General features: G+C 40.4%; 1 protein-coding gene across 1 annotated transcript in view; it reads left to right on the top strand.

The window, feature by feature from the left end:
* Positions 1-27,663, top strand: part of pth2ra (parathyroid hormone 2 receptor a) — a gene marked incomplete at both ends in the record, with an annotated part of 93,852 nt that overhangs the window by 62,617 nt on the left and 3,572 nt on the right. The window contains 2 exons of the mRNA XM_080037976.1: positions 14,603-14,697; positions 20,400-20,538. Of these exons, the coding sequence (XP_079894102.1) occupies positions 14,603-14,697; positions 20,400-20,538 (234 nt within the window). The remainder of the gene's footprint in view (positions 1-14,602; positions 14,698-20,399; positions 20,539-27,663) is intronic.

Here is a 27,663-nt window from a genome sequence, read left to right on the forward strand (position 1 = left end):
AAAAAGACACATTTCCATGTAGCCTTGTGTAAATTGACTTAAAAAGGTAACCTTAACTTAAGCTAAATAACTTAACAATATTACACTTTCTTTCCATCAGAATGAGGACAGAACTGAGCTGGACCTTGAGGCAGAGATGAGGGGGATCGCTGAGCTGATTGGTGGGGATCCCTGTGATGTCACTATGGAGGAAAAGGCCTCCACTGTGTCCCCTCCCTCACCGGCTCCTCAGAGCCCGACCTTACAGGAGAAGTAAGTGATTTGGTCCTTTAATTTTAATATAATATGATAAAAATTGAATGATTGATGGATGAATGGAGGGAGGGAGGGAGGGAGGGAAGGAGGGATGGATTGATTGATTGATTAAATGTATTTCAGACATATCAAAAATACAAAACAAAATGAAAAGCATGAAAATACAATAAACAAAAAATTATGTTTAAATTATTTCAAACAAAAAATTTAAATAAACAACTGACGTGTATTGAATTGATCGTTTGAATTGAATTGAAGATAACTTAACCTAACATTATTAAATTTTTTCTGCCCTTCTTCCCTCAAAGCCCCATGCAGCCAGAGGAAATAGAAGAGCTCTTCCAATATTACATGGAGACTCAATCAGACTCTACACCACCAGCAACCTGTGTGGCCAAGAAGTCTGAGACCATCTGTGGAGAAGAGAATTCGTTAATCTCTGAAACTATTACGCCAACGGTGAAAATTGAGCCTCAGACAGAGAGAGTCGATGCAACTCTGTCACTCAACGGCTCTTCACATCAAACAGAGGAGGATCATAAAGTGAGTAGTAATAGTAATTGTTTATTTAAGTCTGTTTAAATAGTTTTACATCGATAGAATACACATAGGTAGGGTTGTAGGATGGCCTAGAGGAAAGAGGGGCCGACCAGTAACCACAAGGTCTCTGGTTCCTCCTCCCAGTAACCATGAGGCCTTTGATCCCCTCTGGAGTGTGGGAACTTGAGAGGGGATTTGCGAAAAGACAAATTTCAATGTAGCCTTGTGTAAAATTGACTAAAAATAAAGATAACTTAAAGCTGCAGTTGAGAGTTTCAGCCGTTGGGATTCCAACGGCTGTTTTCCCAACGCTCTACCTGCTGTAGCTCCTCCCTCCGAACGACAGCTATGCGCGTTCATGTGAATTCAGTTACATTGACAGGAGACAAACACCATGTCCGATTCCGAGGTGATTAAACATTAGTAATGATAACTACATAGGCTACGTACATATTGAGCATACATTTTAATCACAGACATGCCATGTATGTTAGCTTAAAATCATTGTAAGTGTGCTGGTAGGCCTAACAAAAGTAGCTGTAACAGCCAGGCAAGATAGCAAACTAATTGTAACAGAGCGGAGAGGTGTGTGTATCTCCTACTATCTATGCTCCTGCTCTGACCGCAGCTGGGAGGGGCTGCTCGGGGCTGCTGCGCGAGGAGCGGGCTGCGTGTCAGTGCTCCCGCTGCTCGTTGAGAAGAGATGATACTTGCTTTGCCGAAAAAAGTCACCAATAACACCAGAAAAAAAGCTAGATTTGTCGCTTGTCGCTGTTTCGAAAAGAAAAGTCGCCAGGGGGGCTGAAAAGTCTCTAAATATAGCGACACAATCGCTTTGAGTTGGCAACACTGAGCACAGGACGAGGGCTATATAGGGCCAGCGGACGTCCTGCTGCTAGCGGCAGGCAGCCTAGGGGCAGAGGAAGGGGACGAGGTCGCGGCCGGAGAGGTCTTGATGTGATAGGGCAAGAAGACATGGCCGGTGTACTTTTTTTCGAGCTCTCTGTCTCCCTTTCAGCAGTTAACTTTTCAACATTCGTCTTTCCTCGTTTTTTTGCTGTCTTAGCGGTGTTAGTTGTTAGTATCCTGGGAATGGTAAATTGAGGGTTCGTTTGTGAAGACATTGCTACTCGCTGTCCGCCGTAGTAGCCTAGTACCAAACAGTAGGCTAGTGTCAGACTGCTAGGGTCGTGAACGCTCACGCAACTGACGCATCAACGTCGTTGCCAAGGTCCCACAGCCAATAAGAACGGAGAATCTGACCTCGCTCTGATTGGTCAAAATTAACATGAGTGGTGGCAATTTTGGGGGGCAGCACACAGAGGCAGGGGGAAGCAAAGTGATAAAAAAATATTTTCAGACCACTTCACCTACATATAGCTGAATGGATATTATGACAGTTTTGCCAAATATTACAGTAAAAAAACTCTCAACTGCAGCTTTAACTTAACTTGAAATAAAACCTATTTACTTCCAGGGTTCAAAAACAGCGGGGGAACTTGATTTTGAGGAGGAACTCGCCCTGTACAATCAGGAGAACGAAATGTCCTCTAAGCTGCCAGCAAGCAGAGGAACCACCGAGATCTCTGTCTGTGCAACAACGAATCTGGTCCCCGATTCTACTTCAACCCAGAACAACGACTCAAAGGCCCGTGTGATCTGCGTGATGCCCAGGGTCGCAAACACAAGCCCGACCCGGGCCCCTGTCACACACAAGGAACAGGTAGGTACCGATGTGTTGAAGACTGTGTCGATATGTGTCTCTGCATGTGTTTCAGAGATCACTCCAGGTGTCTCAGTGAGGACGATTAAGGCTCCAACCACAAAGGCCAAAGTGGAGCCGTTTGAGTGCGTCTACAGCACGGTGGTCAGAAACAATCCCCAAAAAGTCGTCGCAAGAATATCCCTCACCGACTTGTCCATTAAACGGGAGGCGGAGTATAAAGTGAGTATAGAAATAGAATAGAATAGTCTTTCATTTCAAGTCTGTATGAATAGATCTTCTTTACTCAGGAATACACACACATGTGAAAATAAACTGTTTACTTCCACAGAGTCTTAAACTTGATTTCGAGGAGGAACTCTCCAAATATAATCAAGCCAGTCGACACATGTCCACAGCTGCAATCTGTGGTATCCCCGAGTCGGAAATCACCCCATCCGGTTGCGATTCTAAAGTTGACGCAACCCTGTCCCCTGATGGCTCTTCTATTCGTCCAGAGGAGGATTGTAACGTGAGTATAATACTAACAGTCATTTAGTTCAGTTCGTATGAACAGTTTACCCATGAGAAAGGCATTGAGAAAAACTATATGAAAATAGCATTCTTTGCACTGATGGTCTTGTTTGCTGTTACATGTAATTTATGATCATCAGAGGGAAAAATTAGACAGTTTCAGAAATATTTAAAAGTTCCTCGTAGCACCTTTAAGTCTGTATAAAAAGATTTTACATCAGGAATACACATGGAAAATAGATTGTTTACTTCCAGGGAATCTGTGGAACGGAGGAGGTGGTCCTCACTCCATCAGGGTGGGATTCTGATGAGTCTGAATCGGAATCAGAAACGGTTCCTGCATCTTTGTTCCCTGAGGAGAATTGTAACGTGAGTATTAATAGTCATTTATTTCCGTCAGTTTTAACAGATTTTAACATCAGGAATACACATAGAAAATGGGGGGGATGTAGCTCAGTGGGTAGGGTGGTCGACCCACAACTACAGGGTCGGTGGTTAGATCCCCTGTCTCCCCACCACCTGCCCAAGTGTCCCTGGGAAAATAGGCACTGAACCCTAAATGTCTACTGATAGTTAGCTTGCACCCTGCGTGGTAGCTGCTGCTGCTATCGGTGTATGAATGTGTGCTCCAGTTGTAAGTCGCTTTGGATAAAAATGACATGTAATGTAATGTAAAAAAAATAAACCGTTTACTTCCAGGAAATCTGTGGAACCAAGGAGGCTTCAGGATGGGACTCTGATTCGGACTCAGATTGTGATGTTCTGGAGTTCTTTGGTTGCGGGGAAAACAACAAAATTGAACTAGAGACCGAAAAAGTTCCCGCAACTCTTTCCCTCAATGTCTCATCCCAACAACCAGAGGAGGATTGTAAAGTGAGTATAGTAATTTACAAAACATATTTTCTCTACATGTAATTCTTAGTATTGAATAATTATATCATCTTAAATCAAAACTAAATTATTTTGAGGAACCTGTTAACTTCAAACAGTGTTCCAGGGATCCAATGTTTGTTTATTTGGTTATGAGAAAATACCTAAATAAATGTTCACACACCTCTGACACACCCAAAGTTACATAGTGCACCTTTAATGTCTCTGCCCTTTCAATAAAGCATGAAAAATTAAAACATTTCTTAATCGTTGTTTAATTCTCTTTTTCAGACGCTGTTCGAAGCTGTCACCGGACCAAAACCGATCCGTGTTACCCAACCTCTTGAAATAACGGTAAACAGCCCAGACAGCCAAGAAGATGAACCAGAAACTTCCGAGATCCAAATGGAGGCAGAACAAAATCTGGGCGCCATTTTGGAGAAATCCTGTGAAGAGAAGATCAGGTCTCCAACTCCTATTGACTGGTATGAGGACGAAGCAGAGGAAAGCGTGGGAGCCTGGATGGCTAGGGCTAGGATTAAGCTAGCTCCCCTCACCCATAATGTGGAGGGAGTTAAGATAGCTCCCCTCACCCATAATGTGGAGGGAGTTAAGCTAGCTCCCCTCACCCATAATGTGGAGGGAGTTAAGCTAGCTCCCCTCACCCATAATGTGGAGGGGGTTAAGCTAGCTCCCCTCGCCCATAACGTGGAGGGAGTTAAACTAGCTCCCCTCACCCATAACATGGAGGGTGTTTCTAAGACCTTCAGCCCGCATCAGATGTCTCCTATTGCTTCATGTGGCATCACTAAGGACACAGATGCTGTCACAAGCCCTGTCCGTACACCAGTGGAGAGTGATAGCGAGGGAGATGATTTAACAACAGAAGAGGCACTATCATCTATCACTAGCCTTTCACAACAACCACCTAGACAACACAGAAAGTCTGAGGTCGAAATAGAGTCAATGTCAAGCCAGGACAACAATTCAGATGTTGAGATTGTATTCGACCCTAAAACCAAGAAATGGAGAACCATCAAAGGGGACCAGAGGCAGTTGAAGTGGTGGAGCGGCTTCCAGAGTCTGAAAGGTCTAAAGACAAAGTTTTGCAAGCAGAAGCAGCAGACGAGGGAAGAATTCGGAGATGACTCGTCTGGACGTCAACGCTCCTCCGTCAGTCCAGAACATCAGGACCAAACCTCCTGGGTGAGATCCAGGAACAACAGGAGCCCACTGCGGCCAGAGGAATATAAAATGGCCGTTTCGATAAGTGAAGGAAATGACGTCAAGGCCAAGAAGAAGAAAAAATCCAAAATCTTCAAAATCTTCTCCAAGGTATGGATCTCCAAATCTATTAGACCAGATAGAATGAACTTGAATATATATGTACAGCTCCGGAACAAATGAAGAGACCAGTCTGGATTTCTCTTAAATCTTCATCTCTACATTACTTAATGGAAATTCTCTTCTTGACAATATTTTTTGGGGGGAATTTGGTAGAAATGTTGTCAGTAGTTTATAGTATAAAACCAAAATGTTCATTCTACTCAAACGTATGCCTCTAAATAGTAAAAACTATAGAGACTGAACATTTGGAGTGGTCTCTTAATTCTTTCCAGAGCTGTATGTACATCTTTCTTTTATCTTAGTACTTATTTTGTTTTATTTCCATTGTTTTCCTAAACAGAGCGAGAAGGACAACACTAAGTCTCCAGATATAGACGAGGCTACAGACGAGGTGGATAAGACCAAATCACTTTCTCTGATCAAGAGAGTGTTTCGCTTTGGTCGCAAGAATTGACCATCCCTAACCCTGTCATGTCACTCTATTAACCCACTGTTGCCTTCCCCCTACCCTACTTCCTTAGACTGAGGGGACTGTGTGTGTGTGTGTGTGTGTGTGTGTGTGTGTGTGTGTGTGTGCGTGCGTGTGTGTGCGTGTTTGTGTGTGTCTGTGTGTGCGTCTGTCTGTCTGTCTGTGAGTGTGTGTGTGTGTGTCTGTCTGTCTGTCTGTCTGTGTGCATGTATGTGTGTGTCTGTCTGTCTGTGTGCATGTATGTGTGTGTATGTCTGTCTGTCTGTGAATGGGTGAATGGACTGCAGTATATAGCAATTTGAGTGGTCACGTATATGACTAGCAAAGCGCTATATACTATAATATATAAGTCGGTCCATTTACTGTTAGGTCAAGGTGGGTTTTTTGTTTTTCTTGTCTTTGAGCAGATCCCCTCTCCAGTACTTAGCACACTCCAGAGGGGGTCAGAGCAAAGGGTCAGCCATAGCACAGTGCTGGTCCTGTAACAGTGCCTTGCTCAAGGACACAATGTGTAGAGATGGATGGCATCCAACCAGCGACCTCATGGTTACTGGTCGGCCCCCTCTAGGACATCCTACCATTGCTTACCACCTTAACTTAACTGTTATGTGTGTGAATGTGTGAGTGAGACTGCAGTATAGAGAGAATTTAGTGGTCAAGTATGACTAGAAAAGTGCTTTATAAGTTGCCTACAGTCCATTTACCATTCCCTTACTCATTGTAGTGTGTGTGTGTGTGTGTGTGTGTGTGTGTGTGTGTGTGTGTGTGTGTGTGTGTGTGTGTGTGTGTGTGTGTGTTGTGTGTGTGTGAATGTGTGTGTCCCTTACCCTAACCCCTTACCCCCTAACTCTTGCCCTCTCACTCTTTTCCCCTTTAAGTCGTGTGTGTGTCTGAAATAAAGTTGAAAGCAAAAAAGAACAATTGAAAACTATCAAAGGTTTGTCTAGTTTATTTATTTGAAAAGTTCAGATTTTTAATCAGAATTGATCTAGTTTTAGACTATTTAATTTCGACAGGGTTGTTAAAAATATGTTTTGTGTGTGTCATATGTTGAGTGAAAATATATATACGTTAGGGGATATTGGTGTCTTAAGTGAATTCAAATTCAAAGGAGGTATATTTTGACGTGTTTTGTGAAAGCAAAACAGGCCCAAACACTGTTAAAGGCAAATATAAAATTGAAGTTTTTGACGATTTTTTGAGACGATTCCAAATGTTCAGTGTCTCTCGTTTTACTATTTATAGACACATGGTTGAGTAGAATGAACATTTTGGTTTTATTATATAAACTACTGACAACATTTCTACCAAATTCCAATACATTTTTTGTAACTTTCAACAAGTTATGTAGAGATGAAGATTTAAGAAAAATCCAGACTGGTCTCTTAATTTTTTTTTCTGGAGCTGTATGTGTGGGCCCGTTTTATAGCTTGTGCCACTTAAAGCATATTTAATAGGCTAACAGTGTCCGCGGTTAGCTCACTAATGCGTTATCAACAGTGTTGGGAAAGTTTCAAAGTAGTTAGTTACATTACAATATTACTGTCTTTTTTAAGGCATTACATTACTTTTACATTACTTTCACCAAAATAACAGGAAATATGGATTTGGTGTTCTTAATAGATCTACTTGTTTTCAATGCAGCTCATTACACAGCAGGAGGTGACATGGTATGGCATAATGACTGAGCCAGGCTTAAGGCTAACAAAAGTAGGCTATATAATATAGCCTACTTTTTATGCCTTAAGTTAAGCCTTAATGGTCACAGTTATGGCTCATGGTGCAATACATTTTATACTAGAAATACTGTATCTTTAGGTATTTATTTAGCCTATATTAATATCAATAGAGCTAGAGCCTACTACTGTAGATTGAAAAAGTAAATTGAGCCTCAAAGACTTGTTTCTTGCATTCTGGCGACTTAAAAGCACTAAGAAGTTGTTCACATCATCATCATCAACTTTTGCCTTTTTTAGTTGTTCCAAAGAATCTGCCTTATCATCTTGCCATCTAAATGATAACTGCCCATTATGTTTGTTTATCTTCTCTCTTGTGTGACATTTTATAATAACAATAGTAGCCTAAATATATATCTCCTTTGCTGTGCGCTGGGGAGAAACAGACACGCTGGCAACTTTTCTGGTATCCAATTGGTGATTGCGGGATGATTTGGATGCAGCAGCCTATTTGAATGACATGCTGTCAGGCGGACTCCGCCCTGCGGAGCTGCTTGACTCTCGGCCGGGTGAGAGGCAAAAATAAATAAATAAATAAAAGGACTCGGCGCATCATCAGGCTACATACTAGGCTGGCCTGATGTGAAACTTCTCTAAAATATAGGCTACTTACTCAGGCTCGCTAACATAAAACAGACGCACACATAGCCGCGGGAACATATTCTCAACAGGGGGTGCTGAAAAAAAAGCTCAGCTTGCACTTGTCTCGCAACTCGCTACATTGATAAATACAAACTTCACCAATGTAAAAGTGTTACATGCAGCGGTGATATTTTTAATATAAGACTGGGGGTTTCCCCTACAAATAGGTCGTAAAAAGTTGGGTCGTCTTATATGTGGGGTCTAATATTCGGCGTCCAGTAAGGGAATGCTCGTTACCAGAGTGATCATTCAGCTTAAGGGTCTGTGTACACCTTGTTTCTTTTCTTTTTTTCGGGTGGAACACTGGTTGTGCGCTCTGAAGCAGCTGGGACGTGCGTTTTTGCGCTGGGAGAGAGAACGCGGTGAGACTATAGTAGGCTATAAAAAGGCACGGGAAATCGCCAAAGAGCTCAACACCCCCAGCATTGAATTCAAAGCCTCGACTCATTATGATGGGAGTCGACGTGTGTGTCAGAGGCATGAATCGACAAAGCGATCAACTCTTACTGTGGCTTTTTTGCTGCAGCACTTGTAGTGCTGAGGAGAGCTTGCCAACTGCGCTGTCCTTTACGCACCATCACTGCCGCCGTTATGTTAAGATTTCATAATTTGCATCAAAGCAAACCCTTTAGGCGCCGGGTTTTATTTTTAAAAATACTAGATTTTGACACTTAAATTTCAGAAGGCTCTGGATTGAAAGTGGTTTGAGATAGAGACAAAGTGTAAATGAGACAAATATTGAGAATGACCTTAAGTTTATCTGGGGAGTAAATTTTCCCATCTAATTAGCATATTATGATGTCATATGGCGGCGGCCATGTTGTATTATGTAATTTCCATGAAATACCTGATATTTTGAAAGAGAGTTGTACTTATTTAATCAGATTCACCCCTCCATCCATTTGTAATGATGTCCACTTTGTTGTAAGCCAACAGTTGTAAACTAGAACTAGAACTACACCACAAAACTCATGTAAACAGTAGGCGTTTATGATTTTTTTTTTTTTTATCCACCACAATTTTTATTTCCTTTTTTCTTCTATTCTTCATTATTATCATTATGATATGATAACATAATAATGCTGCGTCGCATGGCTGCACCAAGCTGCCCATGGATGCACCGTGACCGGGGCCGTAGATAGAGTGAACACTAACTGGGTCAATATCGCTGTAGGGTGCCTTTCCACCCTCACAATACTTGAACATTTTAGTCCTAAATTTCCATATCATAAATAGTGGAATCTGAAGTTGTGTAAACATATATTTACGGAGCTCCCACACCTATTTTTAGTTAATTATGACCTGTTTTCAGAGGAATGAGTGTAAGATATGTCCACCCTGTCGTGGAAATGTACATTACTGCTAAACATGTTTTTATTTGAATTTTAAGATGAAAACTATATTTAATAAAAGGTATGATGTCCCTTTCCTATACAAGGACTTTGTTTGATTTCATATTATAATTATTATTTTTTTAATGTATGTGATCCCTTCGTTTTCAAAGAAACACACACAAGTCGCACATGGATTTCTTTGATTTGGAAAGTAAATGTGATATTTTGTTAAAGGCCTACTTCACCGGTTTGAATATGAAGGTGTATTGAATTCTGAGATCCTATGTAGTATAAATGTGCGAAAAAAATTGAAATCGGTTCATCCTAGCCTGAGAAAAGGCAGAAAGAGTGTTTTTTTAACCCTATATTTCTCTTTCTCGTGACATCACAGAAAGAGAAATATAGGGTTAAAAAAACTTTGTAAATATTACTGTGATGTCTTTTACTGTGACATTACAGTAATATTTACAAAGTACGTTTTTTTTTAACCCTATATTTCTCTTTCTGTGATGTCACGAGAAAGGCACAATGAAATGCATTAATCACTGGTGTTGTGGTGTTCCTGGAGTGGATGACCTTTTCTTAATTGGACGGATTCTCCAACATGATAGGGTGGACAGTTTTTAAGGGACACAAACAAACATCTTCTTTTTTTTAAATAAATTAAAATGAGAAATGTGTGTTCAAATTATAAATACACCTTATTTGAATATTATTACTATTGTATATAATTGTATGAAAAAAAAGATAATTTGTATGATTAGACCACATTTTACTTGAATTGTAAATTAATGTTCACTGCGAGGGACAAGGGAAAATAGCACATATCCTCTTTTACAAAACTGAATAAAATCTAAAATATGTATCTGAAGAGCCAAATAATGTTTTGTCAAGGATAGAAAACCATTGTCCAGTACAACAAACCTCTTTCATATTATTTTTAAGTTAAATTAAGACAGTAATTCACTAGTTTGTGCATGGGACACCAAAAGGCACCCTACAGGGATATTTAACCAACTCCCTACTCGTCAACTTTTTGCTTGCCATATCTTTTTAATTAATGAATTGCTTGCTGTCAAAAATAATGTTCAGAATAAGTATGATTAAATTTGATTTTGTGCAGTTCAGATAAGTGGCTGAGGCATGTTATTTTTCTGTTCTATTACTGGGCAGTCAGAATAGACGTCTTACTGTCATGTATAGTAGAGTCTTACAGATTGTTCTACAATTAAAATGGTTGCTTTATTATAAACTGCTTTCTGCCTGTAGAAATTATTGTTTGCACTAAACCTGCTTTTATTGTTTTAAACCATGAAAGGTCATTTGTTATTGCAGTGGCACAATATAAACACTTGAGTTCTGGTGACAGGCCACACTTCTGCTTATCAGGCTTCTGTCTCTCAAAGGCATTATGTTGATTCTCAGAGACGCACACGTAGCGCATGTAGGCGGTGTCGCACATGCACGAGGAGAGCATTTCCACAGAACGTTAGGGCGCAGTAGGGCAGAGAATGATTGTGCCAGTAAATACACACGGGGGGACTACTTGTATCCCCTTTCTGTTTAACGTGTTACCTCACCAAAACAGTAATGATCATGCACTGGCACCAGTGCCACTACTAGATACAACATTTACTGGCACTCTCCCAAAAAGCATTTTGGTGGCAAATGCCATTTAGAGCCCTGCCCAAGCAATGGCTCGGAACCATCATGTTTGCATGGCTGTATTTACTATTGCGGCTTGATTATACTGTATGTAACATTGCCCTTTAGTGCAGATTGGTATCCGCAAATGTCAAGTATCAGAGTTGGCATTTAATGCTGTTTTCAGGTTTGAAATATGATTATATTTTGATTATAAAGATATATGGCCATGGATTCAGAACATTATAATTTTTCCTATAAATTAAGGCACATTTTTTCAGCGTATATTTGTCTGGCCACATATAAGGACAATTAATACAAGTATGCAGAATTAGCTCTTAGCAGTTTTTTTTGCTGTGTACCAACACAAGTAAAGAAGTAGAAGTGTCACTGGATTGATCATGACAAGAAAACTTGCTCATTATCAGGCAAAATAATTAGGGGTGTAATGACACAATGCTATCCTTAGAAAGTCACACAAAGCTAAACATACGAGTTGGGTGTGACATTTGACGCAAAGTGTGACTTGTTTGGAGGAATGAAAAACAAGTCTGGGTAGGTCCTCCTTTAGAATGACGACTCCTTTTTCTAACTGTATTATGAAGCTATCTAAATTGTTTTATTCTTGGCAACCCATAGTATGCTTTGAACATCCAAACTCCACGATTCTAAAAAGAAATACAGGGTTGCATTAATTTGCAGTGTATAAACATTTCTGATGACATTTATCTTTTTTACATTCTGTGCAACTACAGCTGTCATACACAGATAACTTCATCATGTGATTTGTACTGTACATGTGATGCTCACAACATACGATTATTTGTAAATCTGAATATTGCTTGAGAGAAAATAGTGTGGATGCACCAGTGGTGTCTGTGCCCGAGACAGGTCTCCAAGTAGTGGCAAGCTAAAAAAAAAAAAAAGTTTAATGTGTTTGTAAAAAGCAATTACTAAATAATCAACACCTGCACAAGAGTTGGTTGAACTCTCCAGATTATTTCTACAAAGGAAGGAGAAGCACAAATAAGAAGTGCTGACACACATTAACAAAGAAACAGAGGAGCAGGGAGGGCAAATCATTAAAAAGTCTGACTTACACTGAAAGGGAGAACATCATTTTGTCTACATGCATTAACGTACACAAGACATCCAATGCAGTATATGTGTGCACTGGAAGTGTACTGTCCTAGATGTTATGTCATGCCATTCAATGTGCAGTTATAAAAACAAGCATAGACCATGATCTTTCTCTTATCTCTCTCCCTTTATCTCCATCTTATTGAAATTCATATGTGCTTCATGGTATGAAGCAACGCTATTTGTTGTCAATGCAAATCATGAAAATCAGTAATGAAAATCATCTGAGGATTCTTCTATCATCGGAGCCACACAAGCACACATAAGGCAAAGGGACGTTGTAGAGAGGTCTTACGTCTGGCTGTGAGCAATACTCTAACAGAAACTACCTGCTGACATTACCTGCTGAACTTGAAACCTTTAAGTTGATACCAAGCTGTGATGGGGCAAACAACAGCATTGCTTTAAAAGCACTTACACACATGCTGGTACAGCTCTCCTGCAAACACAGTGTCAAACCTGCAGAAGTAATGTAAATTCACTTCAACAATCCTCATTTTTTATAATTTACTTCCAATGTGTCAAGAGATGTTAAGAGATCTTCACCTCAGGGAAATCATTATTTCTTTTTAACACGAGCATGGCGGAATGAGCTTTGAATAACTGACATTGTTGTTTACTGGATGTTTAAGAACTGATGACAGTTAGGAGGAGCTAACAAGAAAACTTTCAGATTGTTTTTGAACACTTCTGGCAGTGTGGCACTTAAGTCCGGACTGAAATTGCTATTTGATCGACTGCTAGGATAATTCCTCCTTGTTTTGGTCACCCCTTGATTTGTCATCAAGCAACACCACAAGGTTTAAACGCTGTGGAGTGAAAGGTCTTGACAACTTTTGGCCTGCTGCTGTGGACAGCTATGCAATTTGGTTCAGCCATACTGCATATATTAACCTCAAGTTAAAGGTGGAGTCAGTGATTCTGGCTGTTGTCAAAATCACTTTATGTCAAAGTCAGTGAATATCTTCTCACAATCCTAATCCTGTCCGTACTGTGTTCGCTGGCGAAACAAATCCAGTGTTCATACACAGCTTAGGCTCTGTAAATGTGCATGTTGCTAACTATGTAGGGCCCCCTTTGTTTACATACCATTTGTTTACCTACCAGTTTACAGAGCCTAGGCTGTGTAGTGACACCAAATATTTTTGTCAGCACACGCACAGTACGGACAGGTAGCAGATTGTGAGCAGATATTTACTGATAATGACAACAAGTCAAAAGGAGCGACTGGCTCAGGTGGTGGAGCGGGTTGGCCAATGATCAAAGGGTTGGCGGTTCGATCCCCGCCCTGCCACTTGTGTCATGGTTGTTGTGTCCTTGGGCAAGACACTTCACCCACCTTGCCTCGTGTGAATGTCGATAGATGGCCTGCTATCGGTGTTTCATTTACCACACTTCAAAACAAAATTGCACACCGGCAATTTAAAATGGATTCATATGCATGATGTAGATTACATGCCAAACACCCACGTCCCGCGCATAGCATTCTGTTTAGTGATATTGGAAGAGACATAATGTGCATGGTTGGAATACATTTTACAAAGATGTGATCTCGCTGTGCAAAAGATGGCATTTATATTCATCAATGAAATCAATAATGAATGTAAACTAATTTCTCTCATATCAAACGTTGTGGAATTGATTTAGGTAAAATGTTTAACATGAAATCCACTTCCACCAAGTCTGGATTACATTGATTAATACAGGACTGTCAGTCTTGACATGTTATATTCTAGAGCTGTATTTGTTGGGCTATACTATTATTATCATACAAGCTCCCTCGAGTGGCAAAATAGTATTGAAAGGATTATGTATATTTAGTCCAAGTCTCTGGCCATATACAATGTAAGCCTCAATTTGCACATTTCAAATCGTTTTTCATCCTCAGCCTGATTAAAGTCTCCCAGAAAAATAAAATTAGCTTTTTTAATTAATATGTTTTGTGTCATTATATTTCATAATTGATTTTTACACTCTCACTTTAGGGCATCTAATGCATTTTATTATTGAATTATTGAGTTGACAAATGCACATACTAGTTAATTAAGAAAGTTCAACAGTAATGACAAAATAGAGAATGTTTTTGTCGATATTTTTCTGCCGTATATTTTTTGCTAGACAACAACAGTTGAACAATTTAATAATGTTTTATTCGTTTTTATTGGCTTTATGATTTAATGTGATAGAATTGCTGTAATATTTAGTCTTTTGTGAGGAGTAATCATTCACACGTAATGATGTTCAGATTCAACTTTGAAAAAACATTGAAGTCATTAACTATCAAAAATAATTGTTGTAAGTATATCAATTATATTAATCAACAGAAACTAAGGGCACTTACATGCACTGCACAAATTAAGTCTTCGATTGCTGTTTTTCTCTCTTTCAGCTCAACTTTGTCTTGTTTGTGAACATCGTGCGGGTGCTAGCCACCAAAATTCGAGAGACAAATGCAGGGAGATATGACACCAGGAAACAGTACAGGTGTGTACACCAACTCTGTATATATCTCCTAAACCAGCGCTTTACTTTATATGTCCAGGGTTGGAGAATGACGTGAAATGTTGTGCTGCAGAATTGTCCAAGCTCCTTCTGTCATCAGTCATTTTGTAATGTCATCAAAGCCAATAATGCGTTAAAATGTATTTTCCTTCAATTTCTTCCCTTTGTCAAATTAGATTACACACAGTTATGTCCAATAATCATATTTTTTCCTGGCCCCATTTTATGTATACGTGCTATGTTTCTTTTTTCTCACACATTCACATGCACGCACACACATACACAAGTAAGCACGCACAGATCTAATGCAAATGGAACCTGAATTTTGTTGCAAAAATAAATGGGCAAGTCCCACAATGTTACTGTGTAAACAAATCTATGTCCCCACAGCATGAGTAATACAAGTTTACCCACATACACAAACACACCGATATAATGTGCTCTAGCATTTTCAGATATGGAATCCTCGCTATTATTCTCCCCTGCTGGCCCTGGCATCAATGTGTCAGATGAAAATATTATAATTACAGTGTGTTTACTAAGAGCTTTATTGTTTGCTGCGAGCGAAGTTGCTTTGTGCAGACGAGCAAGTCAGAAAAGATGGTAGGGATCGAGTGCAGTAAACTGGAAGCCCTGCAGTAAGAAGAATGTAAGACAAATATAGCATACTGTATATCATGCAGAGTAAATAGAGCTTCAAGATCAATTTTCCATTTCTAGAAAGCTATATCTGTTTGCACTCAAGTAAAACAATTCAGTTTACAACAACTTATTGCCAATCAGTTATTATAAACATTTGCATAAATGTAATAATTGGATGATTGTAAAAAGCCATACATATTCTGATGAAATTTTATCACAGGCCCTTCTCAAGTTGTCTATTTTCATTCTCAGTTATTTCATTATTTGAGATACAAGGCTCAATTGAACGTATGTATGTAACTATAAATACGCAACCATATGCTGTGGAAGCGAGAGGGAAAAGATAAATACCATTAGCCAAAACAGGCTTATACTTACAATTTCAAACTGAATTCATGTTGCATATTTCACATTAGAAAACACTTTAATTGAAAAAAAATTGAAAGTACATTACTCCCATGTTACCTCGACCCAGCCTTGTGCGTTCTTCACTCTCACATGAGCAGTTGAAGGAGAGGAATAATACTGTTTGACCTCGTCTGTTGGGGCAAGCAATTTCTATTTCAGCCCTGCAAATCAAAATAGAGAAATAGTATTATATTTTGCATTATTAAAAATGCACGAAGGCATCACTCATTTTTAAATAATGTTTTGATTAGAACTAACTGACAGCATTCATTATGCTAATAGCTAAATTCAATTTGCATACACTTATAAATTTAGAGCTGTCACCAAGCATTAGTGGTCCTAGTTTACGGGAGCAAAATACCTGATCCTGCAGATCATTGCTACCATTTTGAACAGTGACTGGAGACAGATATGTTAATTGTTAAATGATTTCACACAGTATACTCTCCTCTCACGTAGTTTAAGACATATTTCAAATGTATTTCCTCTTTGTTGTTATGGCTTTGAGATGTTTTCACATGTAGAGTGCGGTCACAACCTAGCAGCTCTATATGTTTATGTGGAGTATCCCTGCGTTCCGAATCACATACTTTCTACTATTTAGTATGGTAGAAAAAAGATTGAGTATTTCCCGATTCTTGTGGCATTTCGGATGGTTAGAAAGACCCGGATGTCTACTACATCCGGCAAAGAGTTTTAGTGTTGAAAACAGCATCCTATTTGGGCGATTCTGACCCATAATCCAGTGCGAACCTGAAGTGACGTCACATCAACGGAGCCTCCATATGAAAACAAACAGGGATGCGACGGATATAAAAGCAAGAGGCAAGATCAAGACGCAATGTTATGATGAAATAAATATGTAAAAGCAAGTCCTAATAGTATGCCTACTGCATCCTAGCTAGATTATTTTTATCGTCGGATGTAGTATGTAGAATAGAAAAAAGAAAGAGTATGCGATTCGCAACGCAGGGCAAGTTTCCAAAACTACCAGTCAAAGCATTGAATATCCAGTAGCGAACCGTGGGGTTCCAGTCAGGGCCTTCAGTAGCGAACTTCGACCAACCCCCCACCCCCCTCAAACACTGAGAAACGCACAAATCAGGTGCCAATACAGCCACATACAAAATATAGGCTAAAATCACAGTATATACACTAATGCATAACATGAAGAGCTGGACAGTTGATCTTCAACAACCACAGAGCAGTGCACTACACCAGATAGACTACTGCACCATCACCATTAGATATTTCAAGTCACTCGACAACTGTTTGCAAACACATAACACGACACAACACAAGCATCCAGGTATTGTAATAGGGTTCACCGGATGCTTGCGCAGCTTCAACTGATTCAATTTAGTACTAGTGCAGTGCCCGTAGGAAGCAGGTAAACAAAGAAACATATTAGACAGTACATTTGGCTGCTATCAGTGATGGCTAATTTTACACTGTTAAAGGTTATTATCAGTAAGTTACTCAGTAAGTTACTTTGTAGAAGTTGGCTATAGAGTAGGGCAACATTCCTTAGTGTATTGTGTAAAGATAACCACAAACTAATTCCATGTGTTTTGTTCAGTGAAATGAAACAGAAAATGTGTTAATTAAGTGTTGAATCCTAAAGAAGAATCGAGCTGTACAGGTGTTACCTATGTGATATTATGGTACCTTGCAAACTGCCATCCATACTGCACAATGCACTCAAACTTACAATCAGTTGCCTATATAGTAAATGGCTGCACTGTGTATAAAAGGAGTCTATGTTGCACGTCATGACAACATTGTCAACCCCATTACCATTAGGCTACTGTTAGGTATTTGAAAGATAAGACAGAATTTTGGATGCTCGTGTGCGCGCATGCGCGCTCGGTGTGTGGGAGCGGACTTGTGTGCGCGCGCTCGCGGGCTTTCAGTTTAGATTTTAAACGGATATAAAACATTTTGTGGAAGCATCCGAGACCGTGCTGTATTATTACAGTGAAAATAGCGTGAAGTGCAGTCACCACTAAAGCGGACAGGTGGAGCAGATGAGGAGTTGATGAGGAGTTGTTGAGGAAGTAAGGCTGTGTCAGTCTGCTGTGTGTGTGTGTGTGTGTCCCGCTCGTCAGAGGGAGGCGTGGTTTAGTCGGCTCTGTGCGCAGTCTTTACCACTAAAGTGGACAGGTGGAGCAGATGAGGAGTTGTTGAGGAAGTGAGGCTGTGTCGGTCTGCTGTGTGTGTGTGTGTGTGTGTGTGTCGCTCGTCAGAGGGAGGCGGGGTTTAGTCGGCTCTGTGCGCACGTAAGCTACTATTCGCCAGCATGATATAAATATGATAACTTCTACAACTTCAAAATGAAGGATGAAGGATGCACACCTTCGTGCTGTGTTTAAGCAATATCCGGAAGCTCATGCCGATCTGACCAAAACTCAGAGAGATATGCGAGCCACAGACACACAGACACACAGACAGACGTTTCTTGCTTTATAGATAGATAGATAGATAGATAGATAGATAGCGACAATATTACCAGTGCGCCACATTCGCTTCAATAACAAGAATGAAACATGCAAGAAGGGTCTTTTATACCCAATATTTTACAACAGCCAATCCAACCAACATATTAAGAAGTGTAGTTGAGAGTTAGTACCCATATTATGCTTAGAAAGGGGCATCAACAATGAAAAACAGCATCACCTACTGCCCAAGTCCCAGCAATATAGGCTACAACGACCATAACAAAAAAACAAAATGGTTTTAAAACTCCACCAAAAGGGGGTGCCCTTAACTCAGTTGGTAGGGCGTCCCCCCCATGGGCCTCGGCCAGCAGCGGACCCGGGTTCGATTCCAGCCTGCGGTCGTTCTCTGCATGTCACTCCCCTCTCTGCCCCATTTCAACTCTGTCTCTACACTATCAATAAAGCATAAAAATGCCCCAAAAAAAACCTCCACCAAATAACATTATCGCTTCACAGATAGACTCAGCCAAAAGTAACACTCACCCATCACTTGTAGAGGAAATCCATCCTCGGATCCTATAAGCCATTAAGGCTGTTAAAATCTGTGATGTGCCATGTTCTTTTACAGGTTTTAGAAAGCAGACACGGCCAGCAACATACCGGTAACTTGTTCCGCTCGGTGCTAGCTGTTAGCCAGTCATAGCGTCGTAGTTGCAGTCAGTGAAGTGCCGCAAAAAAAAACTTTGTCAGTAGGGATGGGAATTGATAAGACATTGAGCGGACATTTAAACGTTTAACCGTCAGGATCGCCGTATGCTCGCTTGCGCTCGTGCTTGTGCGCGTGTCATTTGACAAAATGGAAACTTTACAATTGTTGCAAGTGGCAGTATTGTCGTCTTTTCAAGTGAAATACAACCAACATTTAGAGAGATTCTGTCTCAACGCCATGTTTGCTGCGTTCTGAACCTAAACAACGCAGCGCGAGTGTCAAGTTATGACACATTTGCAACAAGCGGAACCGATAAGCGGAATCGTTAAGCAGGCATGTTAACGATTCCAAGGAATTGGTTGAATAGGCACCGGTTCTGAAGAGGAACCGGGTCTCGATCAACGGGAGCAGTAGGTTGTGTGAAAGCGATGGCCATAGTAGTTCACTCACATCACAATGCTAATAGCCCGCCGAAATGTCAAACTTCGCTGATGACATCACAGGGGCTAGCGGCTGAGATATCGCTGGGCCTTGGGGGCGGGCTGTTACTACACATCAAAATCTGATTGGCTGATGAGACACATCAGTCAAAGTTATTATCCAATAGGAGACGGCAGCTTCAATGAAAGGCTAGCAATACTTCTAACGCAGGTCCCGCTGCTCCACATAGCTGTGATGCGTTTAGATGAGATATGCCTGGGAAATCCAGCTCAGCCTCACAAAAAATAACTATATTCCAAAAAAAAATGTATTATTATTTTAACATACATAATTTTTTTATTAAATTCAGACACATTTATATACAAATTAATCTAATTTTAAACAAAAAAAATATATTATTTGGATTTTGACAGCGCCAGCAGAGAAGGCCCTGCTGGCCCTGACGGCCCACCACTGTGAATATCTATACGTCTCCACCTGACAATTCAGAAGTTAATCTATGGAACAAATCCAAACATCCGTCACGGCTTGATTTAATTGGGTAGTTTAGCTGACTGGATTAGGAATTAAGTATTCCAGTTTCGTAGTGACAGTGCAGAGCAAACAGATTACGTTCTCTTAAAAATCAACATTTTCTCATTTCCGCATTGTTCTATCAGAGTCAGGAGACTCATTTCAATCTGTGGAAGCAGTATAATCTTGGCAACAAAATGTCATTACAGTTCTCAGTATTTAGTGTAATAATTCATTAACCCTCTAACCATTTAGCTCATATTTCATTTGCTCTTATTTACTGGAAATGCACTGCTATGATCACTATTCCTAACAAATAATTGATTGTGCCACACAGATGTGTCATTATGTAGTGTATTGTAACACACATTGTCCTACAATATTTATTGTCTCAAGTACTGATATTGGTATTGACCACAAAAGTCCAATGGTCTCTGCTCTTAGTTGACATGTATGTGTGTTTGTGTGTGTGTGTGTGTGTGTGTGTGTGTGTGTGTGTGTGTGTGTGTGTGTGTGTGTGTGTGTCTCCATAGGAAACTGGCAAAGTCCACCCTTGTGTTGGTGCTGGTGTTTGGCGTCCACTACATCATCTTTGTGGGGATGCCTCATACATTGAAGGGACTGAGCTGGGAAGTTAAAATGTACTGTGAGCTGTTCTTCAACTCATTTCAGGTAATCTCCGACTTCTTTGCAATTGCAACAACATGACTATATAGACATATGGACAACGCAAGGTTGTATCTCATACAGTCACAGATCAAGTAGTTCTGTATTTTTGTTCTGTCTCAAGTGTATGAGTCATTGATCTCAATGCTTTCCATGGGTCAGGGACTGTGATCTGTGTCACCCCCATAGACAGTCTCCCGCTGCGGGCTGGCTCATTGTAACCTTTCACGTCTTCATTTGGCGGTTTGGGACAAACAACACTTATCTCCTATGAATGACTGTGGCTGACTGTCAGTGTCACATTTAAAAACCGCACTTAATTATTCGTCCGCATCACCCGCAGGCAGCTTGATAATGAAACTGAATCAGTGTCATCATACTTGGCTGTGCCTTTAATTTCAATTAGCTGTCAGACACGTTTGAGTGTTGGCTGCTAAAGGGTCCTTAATGTTGTCTGTCCATGGAACCAAAGGCTGATTTAAAAAGAAATGTATATACTGTTTATGTAAGTATATACACATTAGGAAGAGAGAGGGGAAGTATAAAACAACAGTACTAACACGCTCTCGCTTTTTACTCTTAAATCAAAGTGCTGAATGTCTCCTAAAGCTACAAAGTACAACTCTTTTGCATAAGAACATACATGTTGTACTGCTGACTGTATTGCAGTTTAGTCTTGGTGAGTGGTGGCTCACACAAAGAGAGAGAGAGATATTGACCAAAATAGAAATGATGTTAACCAAGACACCAGACAGAAATATAAAAACAGGATATATGACCCACGTTGACTTTATGTTCACTTTGTAGATACAAATTAAGTTTATGAATGAGATTAACTGTAAAGCAGTTTATTTTTAAAGAGCAGAGGCTCCAGCGTGTACCAGTTTAGTAGAAATGCCTAAAGTTCATGTGCCTGTTCTCTTCTATGCCTGTGGGAAGATTTGGTATTAATGACTGTACTCACACCGTGTGACCCATGTATAATTATACCTAACGAATTCCTTCAGATGAGACACGGCAGGTGGAGCGCAGGTAATTCTTCTTAACATCTGACGGCTGCAAGTATTTGATTAGCCGGAAGGGATTGAACGTCCTCAAACGATTGAATCAAATCTGTATCAGTTTTGATGTGTAAATGTGTATGAGTTTATGTAAAGCTATCTACATACTACGCGAGAAAAAAGAACAAACTTCTCACTGACAAAGCTGCCAGAACAAGGACAAAGTTCTTTCTGGTCTGGACATTTCATACTTCACGAGAACTCAAGTGCCGAACTCCTCACCCGCGGTACACGTCACACGCTGTTACCATAGTAGTGCCAGCTGATTTTCCTCATCCTCAGACTGACCAATCACACAATAGTTCTCGGACAAGCTGCGAGAAGAAAGTTCGGCCCGGACGATGTGTCCAGAACAAGCTGCAAGAACAGCTGAACAAGAGCTGCAAGAAGAAAATGACTTAATTTTCTTCTTGCAGCTCTGTCACTGAGAACTTTGTTCTTTCTTCTCGCAGAGTATGTAACAGGCTTAAGTCATAGCAATGTCACACGCAAGAAAGATTTTTTTTGTGAAAAACAGGGGTTATTGTTAAAACAGGCGCCTTTTTGAGAAATGTCCTGCCATTGTTTAAGTAATGTTTTTGTTTTGTTTTGTTTTGTTTCTGTTTTGTCCTTGCCGTACACCATTGTTTGTTTGTAATGATTTTATTTGAATTGTGTGCTCCATGCCATGTGCTATGGCCGTGAGCCGTAATAAATAAATAAATGAAAATGATTTTGTAAAGGTCTGTGTGTGAGCCTATGCCAACTCATGACTGATGTGCATGCATTTGTGTTTCTGGCCACATACAAAACTATTTCATACCAAACTGAGTAAACCAATGTGCCAAAAAAACCTTAGCTGCATCTCTTTATCCACCTCAGCATGAGCACATTGGGTTGAAGAAACCCCGAACAGACACAATTACAAACACATGTGCGGTGCCAGAAGTAAAACGGCCGTGCACCTGCATGAGAAAACAAAAACATAGATTATAATGGTACGTGCTACTCACGTGTTTATAGAAACGTGTTTATTATGTGTGTTGTCTGAAGTGTTGACTATAGCAGATTAACTATGTATTAAGATCTATGTAAGAACTTTTTTATTATCTACAGTTTTTTGTACTAGTATTTAAGGTGTTGTCTATACTTGTCTTCTTTTCAAGTAGATATATTCTATACATATGTCTAAAATATATTTAAAGCTATAGTGCGTAACTTTTGTCATATAAATGAATGTCAGTTATTTCTTTATTTCTCAGTATGGCGGCTTTAACAAACTCCCCCCCTCCCCCCTCTCCTTCTCTCTCGTAGCCTAACTTTGGTCTCCCCCCCTTAGTCAGGTTTCTACAATGAAGTTAAAATGAAGAACTAGGGCCGTATTGTGACACCTTATCCATTTAAATAGGTTGCTGTTGTGGGGGAAAAATACAACTAATTACAAACCTATTAGTTACTTTCTAAGAGGCAAGTGAAGCTGAGCGTGTGGCTCTCAGCTGTCCCAGAGCATTCAGCGTAGCAAGGGAAACAAGCTACCATCACCGCCCGCTGCAGCAGTGTGAACTGCCCAGTTTTTAGAACGTCCAGTCAAGGTCGTTGCGAGCAGCTGCAAGCATTTTCAAGTTTGCGTCACGTTGCACGGTGAATCTTTGGTCTGAACTTGGGCGACAGTGAGAACATTTACTCTGGGAGGCATGTGCATGTCTGCGAGCAGAAGGCTAAACCTAAAGAAGTCAAAAAAGAAAAGAGATGAACACAAAATTGGTGGAACCAGGGCTGTATAATATGCAATTATTGAAATGATTGCAACAACAACAACAACAACAACAACAAAAACAACCAGGCTGAGAAAACATTCACAAAGACGGAGGTGTTAGGAAAATCACAGTGAATCATACGCTCCTTATTACAGACTATCACAGCCTAATGCAGGGGCTGTAATGAATCCAGACAAAAGAAAGCACACTATACTCTGCTGTACTTTCTAGTTATTTGATATCTTGTTACCAACAATTGCAAAGCACCCAGAGATGGGAACCTCATGCCTCCTTATGAAAAGATAAATAATGAATCCACCCACTCACATCTGCACACAGGTGCTCAGACTGAGAAAACAATCATCAGTGATTCCTTGGAGGTGATTATTAATTCATGTTTAAACAAAGAGTGTTCCCGTCTCGTACAGGAACCTAAGGTCAACGTTGAGATGAACTGAAAGATTAAAAAGTGATTGACAAACAATGAAAACAAAAGATTACACATTAGTATATGTGCATATGTATAATGTGTGTAGTAGGCTCATTCAACAGTGTGTCAAGCAATCAAAAGGGCTAAATCAACCTGCCACGAGGTCTGGGGCAAGACTGTCACAGAGCCAACAATTAAAATGTAATAATAATGTATAAATTCAGTGAATAGCTCATCATTACGATCCCCTACCTGTCCATACTGTGTGTGCACTGAAAACAAATCTGGTGTGAATACACAGCCTAGGCTCTGTAAACTGGTCTGTAAACTATGGGGGCCCACTGTAGTTACGCAACATGCCTGTTTACAGAGACAAGCTGTGTATTAACACTGGATTCTTCTTTTCAACGCACAAACAGTACATACAGGTAGCAGATAATGAGGAAATATTCACTGATTTTGACAAAAGCGATTTCGATAACAAGCATTCTCCAGAATTGCTCACTCTACCTTTAACCTCCAGTTCACTCAACTAATTAAATCACTTTCCAAATATGAATGTAGGTTAACTACCAGCAGGCTACTGCAAGATGTAGTTCATAACTCCCTAATACTGCTCACTGGTAAATATCACTCTAATGGGAACAGTGATCCTGGACCTTGCACTGGAGAATGCTGTCAGCTCAGGTCTGGGGCCGGTTTCCCGATAACGTCATCTCTTAGCGCGCTACGAAGACTCCTACGTTATGACTTACCAAAGTTGTTTACCTCTGTAGTCGTGGTTCCCGAACGGTCTCTTAGGAGTCTTCTTAAGAAACAGTCTCTACGTGGCTCGTACAAGGCGCTGTCCAGTGCTGAAATCGATGGCTCAGAGTTCGATTTTCCATTTCCTGCTTATTTCATGCGAAGCTGCATGACAAGTCTTTGCGAATAAAAGATTACTAGAAATCCTTCTAAGCCGAAACATTTATTTAACACCTCTTGCTTTATAATCTAAGTATCTTTAAGAACAATAATCACGTTTTGTGGTGGGTCAGTAAGGAAACTGAAAGTAGAATATCGCCAATGGCCTATATCAATAAAAACAGACGGCCCAAACAGCGTCCAAATGAGCTAAAATCCTAAATACAATAAACAGTAACATGGCACACTTATTTTAAGGTAAGCTTTAATTGATTATTCATTAATTTTTTCACACGTTTACATGTTTTGAGGCGGAGAATCCGACGCACACTGCGGAGCTGTCAGCTGAGCCGGCTCAGCTGGCAGCTCCGCAGTGTGTGGAACACAATGCGATGGTTCTAGTGTTAACCTTGGTCGAACGTATTACCATAGCCTATAGGCCTACTGATTTAAAAAAGGTAGCCTAGGCTATAGAAAAATATAGAAACAGCGGAGGAGATTAAGATTGTTTCCAGCAATTATTTTCTTCATGAATGACTTGTGGCAGTTCGCAACAGGGATGTCACTCGTGTCCGTTTTACGCATGGTGCTTACGGAAGGAAATGTGGGGGTCTGTAGTAGCCAAGCCTATCTCTGGCGATGCCACAGCGATCGCAGGGACTTCACTTGTCATTAAACTTATACATCTGACTGTATTTCATATCAAAGGGACACAGCGATGACTGTATTAAATATCAAACTGATAAAAACGATCCGACTGTAGGCTGTAGTGTATCACGTATAAAGTAGCCTATTTTCATATTGACGGACATCGCATCCAATCAGTTAATGCTGATTGTCAAGTCAGTTAGATGACTATGTAGGCTACTTATAGTTTGAACACTTTGTGAATCAGAGTGAATGGTATTCTGCTAACATATATAGCTTACTTTAAATGTGATATGTACGCTATATACAGTTATCGTTTTTAACAGTTTGTTATTTAATACAGTCATCGCTGTGTCCGTTTGATATGAAATACAGTCAGATTTATTAGTTAAATGACACAAGCGAGAGCTGAAACATCCCTACGGTAGAGCTAAGAAGGCTCTGCGGGCGCTCCAGACCAACCTTACCAACGTAGGACGTACGAAAGAGATTCGTAGAAAAGAACGTTTCGGGAAACAGGCGAAATGTTAAGTAGGAACTCTACGTAGGGGTTACGAATGACGTAGCGTTAAGAAGGCTCTACGAAGGCTTTGGGAAACCGGCCCCTGGAGAGTAAAGTATACACAGAGGTGAGCGTCAGTCATCAGACCCCAGTGTGCTCTTATACAGAGCAATAGAAGAATGTTTGCTAACATATGTACAGTATGTTCAGTGGAATAAAGTGAGCATCCTTTTGGCATTGCGTCTCATCTGGGGGAAGTCTGGACTATACTAATCCCTGTGGAGCTCTCACAGTGGGAGCTGCATGCCTCTGCATTTCAATGAGCTCCAACTGCTTGCAGTCCTGTTCCGCTCCCACACCAACAGAGAGCAATTTTGGAAATACATTCATGTACTGTATTTTTCAATGGCAGTAAAATAAAATAAAAGAAGCGCTGTTTGAATTTTGTTGTCATTGATGCGAGCACAAACAGTACTCCCCAATGTGTCTGCAGCAATGTTAGCAGTGGGACAGGTTGGGAGCATACGGGACACTGAAGATAATACCCGCCAGGGTTGGGAATTGTGCAGCAGTTCCATCACTAATCTGTGCCTTCACAACAAATGATTTCATGTATCTTCACAAAGCCATTTTCTACCTGGCAAGCTTCTGTTCAATATGTTTCGGATGACCGGTGAGATCAACTTCAAAAAAGAAAGCGAGATCTCAGTTCAACAAATTTGGATGTGACATTTCACTTCAATAAATAAATAAATCCATTTCAGATCTGAGGGAATACAACCTTTCCAGAACTGTTGCGTACTCAGCAGGCACATATCTGAGTGCTTTTATGTCTTCGTATTGGGGCCTAAACTCTTCTGACTGGAAAGAGCACTTTCACTAATGGAAAGCTTCAATAATGGTGCTCATCAAATCACCCTGCCCAACGGCTTCCTGTGACTAATATAGGCACATTTGGATAGTGACGCTTAGCGATCACAGTATGAACTGACTTTGAATGAGGTTTGCAAAATGATCTTGAAACTTAAAGAGGAGGCAGCTGCAAGAGGTACCGTAGTAATCCAGCTTCTGCAACATGTTGTTTGAATTCTAACTGTGCTTGTGTGTGTGTGTGTGTGTGTGTGTGTGTGTGCGTGCGTGCGTGCGTGCTTGCTGCAATTTTCAAAGTCAAAAGCTTTCATGTTGCTATCGTTCTTATCATAGGGATGCACTCCACTTATTTGCCATACAACGTTTGATCTTAAAGTTCAAAACATTGTGTTTTTCTGCCAGCTCTACTGGAACAAATCACAATAAATAAAAGAGAAGAAGAAGACCAGTCGGGTTCTTAGAGGAGGATTGCATTGTCACTTATTAAAGCGGAGAAGAGTTTCTGGAGGCTGTCCCTCCTTCACTGCACTGAATGATGATGTTCAGAGAGTACCTTCTGGCTGTCTCTCAACTGCATATATGTGTAGCAAGGCGCTCACACACAGTACTTGAGCACACACACACCTTCCCATCCATCACTCTCACAAATAAATTGAGTCCGTCCTCCAACTTCGTATTGTGTCCAGATGCAAGAACGAACATCTTTCTATTTTCTATGGGCTTTATCAGACCCGCTCCACTGACATGCTTTATGTTCCTCAATGCCCGGTCTGAGCTTGGAAAGACAGCATTTAGCTTCAGTGCCCCTGACTCCTGGAACAACCTACAACAGCATTAAATAACAATAGATACCCTCATATCTGTTAACACATTTAAACATCTTATTTTGAATCAGCTCCACTCCACCTGTGATTGGTTTGGTTAGTCAATGTTCTGGTTCAACCATTTGATCTGAATGTTTTATTGGTTCTTTGTCAGCTT

This window comes from Ammodytes marinus (assembly GCF_949987685.1).
Source record: "Ammodytes marinus genome assembly, chromosome: 12".
Lineage (NCBI taxonomy): Eukaryota > Metazoa > Chordata > Actinopteri > Uranoscopiformes > Ammodytidae > Ammodytes > Ammodytes marinus.